The sequence below is a fragment of the Glycine soja genome, chromosome 5, assembly GCF_004193775.1.
Source record: "Glycine soja cultivar W05 chromosome 5, ASM419377v2, whole genome shotgun sequence".
NCBI lineage: Eukaryota > Viridiplantae > Streptophyta > Magnoliopsida > Fabales > Fabaceae > Glycine > Glycine soja.
In genome coordinates, this window is record NC_041006.1 from 10,069,536 (window position 1) to 10,073,849 (window position 4,314).

At 34.5% G+C, this 4,314-nt stretch overlaps 1 protein-coding gene across 5 annotated transcripts; it reads right to left on the reverse strand.

Moving 5' to 3' along the window:
• Positions 1–327: 327 nt before the first annotated feature.
• Positions 328–4,032, reverse strand: LOC114412309. Of its 5 annotated transcripts, none has more exons than XM_028376134.1 (6): positions 3,569–4,024; positions 3,241–3,313; positions 2,920–3,139; positions 1,257–1,392; positions 990–1,153; positions 328–377 (listed from the first exon to the last, which is right to left on the reverse strand). In XM_028376134.1, exons 2-6 carry the CDS (start codon positions 3,306–3,308, stop codon positions 366–368), a joined length of 600 nt encoding a protein of 199 aa, XP_028231935.1. In that variant the 5' UTR covers positions 3,309–3,313; positions 3,569–4,024; the 3' UTR covers positions 328–365. The 5 variants fall into 5 exon arrangements, 4 of the variants coding, with proteins under 4 accessions (XP_028231935.1, XP_028231936.1, XP_028231937.1 ...); XM_028376135.1 differs by lacking the exon at positions 328–377 and having other exon boundaries at positions 734–1,153; positions 2,920–3,005; positions 3,093–3,139; positions 3,569–4,017; XM_028376136.1 differs by lacking the exon at positions 328–377 and having other exon boundaries at positions 734–1,062; positions 3,569–4,032.
• Between the last annotated feature and the right edge of the window lie 282 nt (positions 4,033–4,314).

Genomic DNA, 4,314 nt, shown 5'->3' on the forward strand with positions numbered 1-4,314 from the left:
ACACACTCCTCTAATAACTAAGCTCACCTCCTTGAGAAGCTTCCTTGAGAAGATTCCTAAAGAAGCTAGAGCTTAGCTACACACACCCCCTATAATAGCTAAGCTCACCCCATGCCAAAATACATGAAAATATAAAAAAAAGTTCCTATTACAAAGACTACTCAAAATATCCTGAAATACAAGGTTAAAACCCTATACTACTAGAATGGCCAAAATACAAGGCCTAAAAGAAGGAAAGACCAATTCTAACATTTACAAAGAAGAGTGAATCCAACCTTGACCCATGGGCTCAAAAATCTACCCTAAGGTTCATGAGAACCCTAGGGTCTTCTTTAGTAGCTCTAGCCCAATCCTCTTGGAGTGTTCTATCCAATATCCTTGGGGGGTAGGATTGCATCAGAATTAACTTTAAACTTACCCAAAACATATCATTATAACAAACATGAGATAGCATAGGATTTGTAATTGTCTTCTATGTTAATAGTGGATCATACTGACCACGGTTATATACATAAAAAAAACCATTGTTATTATCCATTTGCACATGAATTCAAGTTGTATTTCTCTAAGCAGGTGGCAAAGTCATGTTCATGTGTAATATATTGTACATTATATATTTACAGAAAGATTGGGACAAAGTCAATGAAGCTTAATTTATGTAGTTTCTAAAAAGAGCTATGCAATGTTGCGTTGTCCAATAAACTAAGTTCAAATTCACGTTAGTCGCTATAAATTTCACTAAATAAGAGTATCTACCTCCACGAATTGTTGCTTTAGGCAATCGCTCAATTGAGTACTTGCATTTGGTGATGTACATTATTGGAACACCGGGAATCAGTAATATAGAAACCCAAATCATGGGTACATACATCTACCCTCCCCATACCTCACTTTAAGGGAACCCCCTCATGCAATGGATTTCCCTTTTTATATGTAAATCTCAAATGTTTGAAAATATAAACTAATAATCAAGAAGACATAACATCTACCTTAGAGCTACACGATATTTTTGGCCTAACTTCTCGAGTTCTGCCATCACACAGTCTGTAATACAAGGGGTGCCTGAAAATCCAAAATATCAATAGAACAAAGGTAATAATAGAATATGGGATGTTTGATTCAAATTTGTTGCGACAATATTGCATCCTGCAACCTGTAATGTCCATATATCAGAATGCAAAGTGCTCGAAATTAAGCTGCCATTAGTATTTACAATGAACTCATCAGGATTAAAAATAAGAGGATTAAAGCTTTACCAACTGCAGCATGCAAAGACTCCAACTCACAGTAAGAACCACATTTCAAACAGTATCTAGGTTGAATATGAATAGATTTATCATTTTGTTTGAAGACACGATGACATACTTCATAAATGTCATCATTCTTGTCAACCTGAAAGAGCGAACGATTGAACAATTGAATAGTTGAACAATGGTAGCATACTCATTTTTGAGAAAATTAAGCCCATCTTTACAATCCCATAACCCAACCTGAAAAATAGAACTGTGTATTGAAAAATTAAACAATGACATTTATACAGCAGACTTGACCTTTGAAAGCCTGTGTAAATAACTTTTTCTTTCTTGGTTACGCTTTCTTTTTGGATGTAGAGGGGAAGGAAGACTTGAACCCACATGTCATACTAATACAATTCCAGACCCCATAAACAAAAAGGTTGACTAGCAAAGCAATGTTAAATACAACTTTTAATTACCAAAAGGAAGTTACATATGGACCAGACCATAAGACAATTCTAGCTGACTCCCAGCTGCTACAACATTTGTGGTTCATATATAAAGAGCGCGTGAAAGAAAATATGCATAACATTTGACTGGCAAGAATGGTTGAATAAATTGCTAGCTTTATAAATAGCTTTACCCACTCTGACCTAAGAGAAATAACAAAATATGACTTAGAATCACCAAGGATACAATAGTCACTAAGAAAGAAGGATGCATTTGCAGACCATAACATGGAGAAAAACTAGTGTGCAGTGGTGATTGTAGTAAAAAAACCATACAAGTTTCTAAAACAAGGAAAGCACACAATTATCTAAGATATAAAACAACTGACAATAAAACAAACATTTTTTTATATACACATCAAGAGAGAGGGAAAGGGATGAATAAATTTGCATGCTTAGTGAAAAGGGTATTCCAACTTGGTTTTGCTTGAGAAAGGTCAATACATCTTGCTTGTTAACCCTATCTTTAATTCATAGATGGAAGTTTGAGGAGATCAAAGGTACATAAATGCTACCAAAAGATAGAGTACTAAATATATTCGTTTCAATTGAAAAAACAAGTCACACACGTGTGAACAACTTCAGTAGCATACTCCTTAAATTCCAATAAAACCTGTCAATATCATTATTGAAAGGTCAACAAAAATCAAAAGTGACCCCACACATAATATACCAAATAGAATAAAGCTGCAAGGACCAAAAGTTTTACCACAAAAACTGTCATGACTGATCCATGTTTGGTATATCAAAGAGTTTTACGTTGGAGGGACCAAAAGTTTTACAAGGATAAAAAGTTCTACTAAATTAAATGGATACACAAATGATAAAGGTGAAATTCTGTTTCCAATGAAGAAAGGGAATGTTAGTTTCATTAATGTAAATGGATAGCTTGTTTTCAATAGAACATATTTCATTAAAGAGCAGGAAGAAAGTACAATGATAAATTATCCTCCAAAATAGAACTATAACAATGAAAGAATTAAAATGGCTAAAGAATAAGTCTTATCCATGGGATAGGATAAATGATTAACACGTCTTTGGTCATGTGTACAGTTTAGACTAAAAACACTAGAAATCAGTTTTTACCAAATAAAAAAATGTTGAGGGGGAGAGATTTTTGTTAAAGTAAAAACCAACAAACTTAAAAAAAAAATAAGGCTGTGAACATGACATACAGTTACTTTGGCATCCTTTGATGTCAAGATTTTGGTTAGGCTTGCCCTGGCTTTTACAAGTTCACCTTGCATCTTATCATAGGCTTCTGTATTAGAAGATAGGAGCAAGGCGTGAGCATATATCTTTGGTAAATTCCTACACTTTTTTTTTCTTCTAATTATTATTAACAAACCTAATCCTTCTTGTATGGCTTTCTCTAGAGCCTCCAGCTCAATCTGTCTATCCTCCATGAGATGCAGAAACCATCAGTGTAAAATTACCAGACACTAGAATGTTTTGATGAACTCAAATATAAGGATCCGAAACGAAACCAGGTTCACCTATGTTTTGTCAACATCAAATCAAAGTTGTCCTGACTCGAATTTGAGTTGTGCAAAGAATTCCTCATTCAATCTGCAGAGTGAATTCGATGGGACATGCAAAACTGATTGAGCTAGATTAAAAAAAGGAAGAAAAGGTTGAAAAGTAGGAATCTTGGTCTCATTCTTGCAATCTCAAACTTAATCTCCTGAGCTTCAGTGTCAAGGAAGTATTCAATGAGGTATTGCATAGTATCGGGTACATCACGAGACTAAGTAAAGGACAAAAATGAATAATGGAATAAATAAAGAGAAAGGGTAGGGAGTTGAGAGAGAAATGAATGAATACTTGTCGAAGGGCTTGATGGCATTCTTTATCTTCACGGACTTAATGTTGGAAGGCTTCGCGGGCATCTGCGTCTCTCTCGAGGCGCCTCTTAAACTCGAACCTGGTGAAATGCCCCGTTTGGGGTGGACCAAGCACGCCTTCTGGGTCCTTCCTTCGCACAAAAAATTTTCAAACACAAGTTGTAGGCAAGTGTAGAAGTTGATAATTTTTATAAGCATTTGACTTTATTTAAATGGCTTCAAAACTGTCTGTGCAACTCAATATGAAAAGGATACACCAGCATTCAATAAACAGGTTGAAGCATTCCTATTTGCAAACTTCAAAATAATCTAACTTTTAGCAATATTACCCTTCATCTAAGAATGAATCCATTAATGAGCCTCTAGGATTCTTTATAATCTGGATAGAACATGATGCTTTTTCATCCTATAGTATTGCGACAAAATCCAATTTAACTATATCTCAAGAGTCAAGGGATACTAACTCAGCTAATCATCAAGGTCAGATTATTGGTTGTAGGCTTTTAACAAAGTAACAAGGTTTCATTATTTCAAGGTAGCAACAACAAACCATTTTTTTAATTATTTGTTCTTTTTTTGGATAAAAACAGAGCAAGATCACTAAAATGTTTACCCATGAACTGAGTAGGAACTCATTGCTTTATCAATAAATTGCATTTAAGTTCTAACATAAAATTTTCTCAACCACAGGAGACAAGTTGATGCCTCATCACATAAATTGCATAT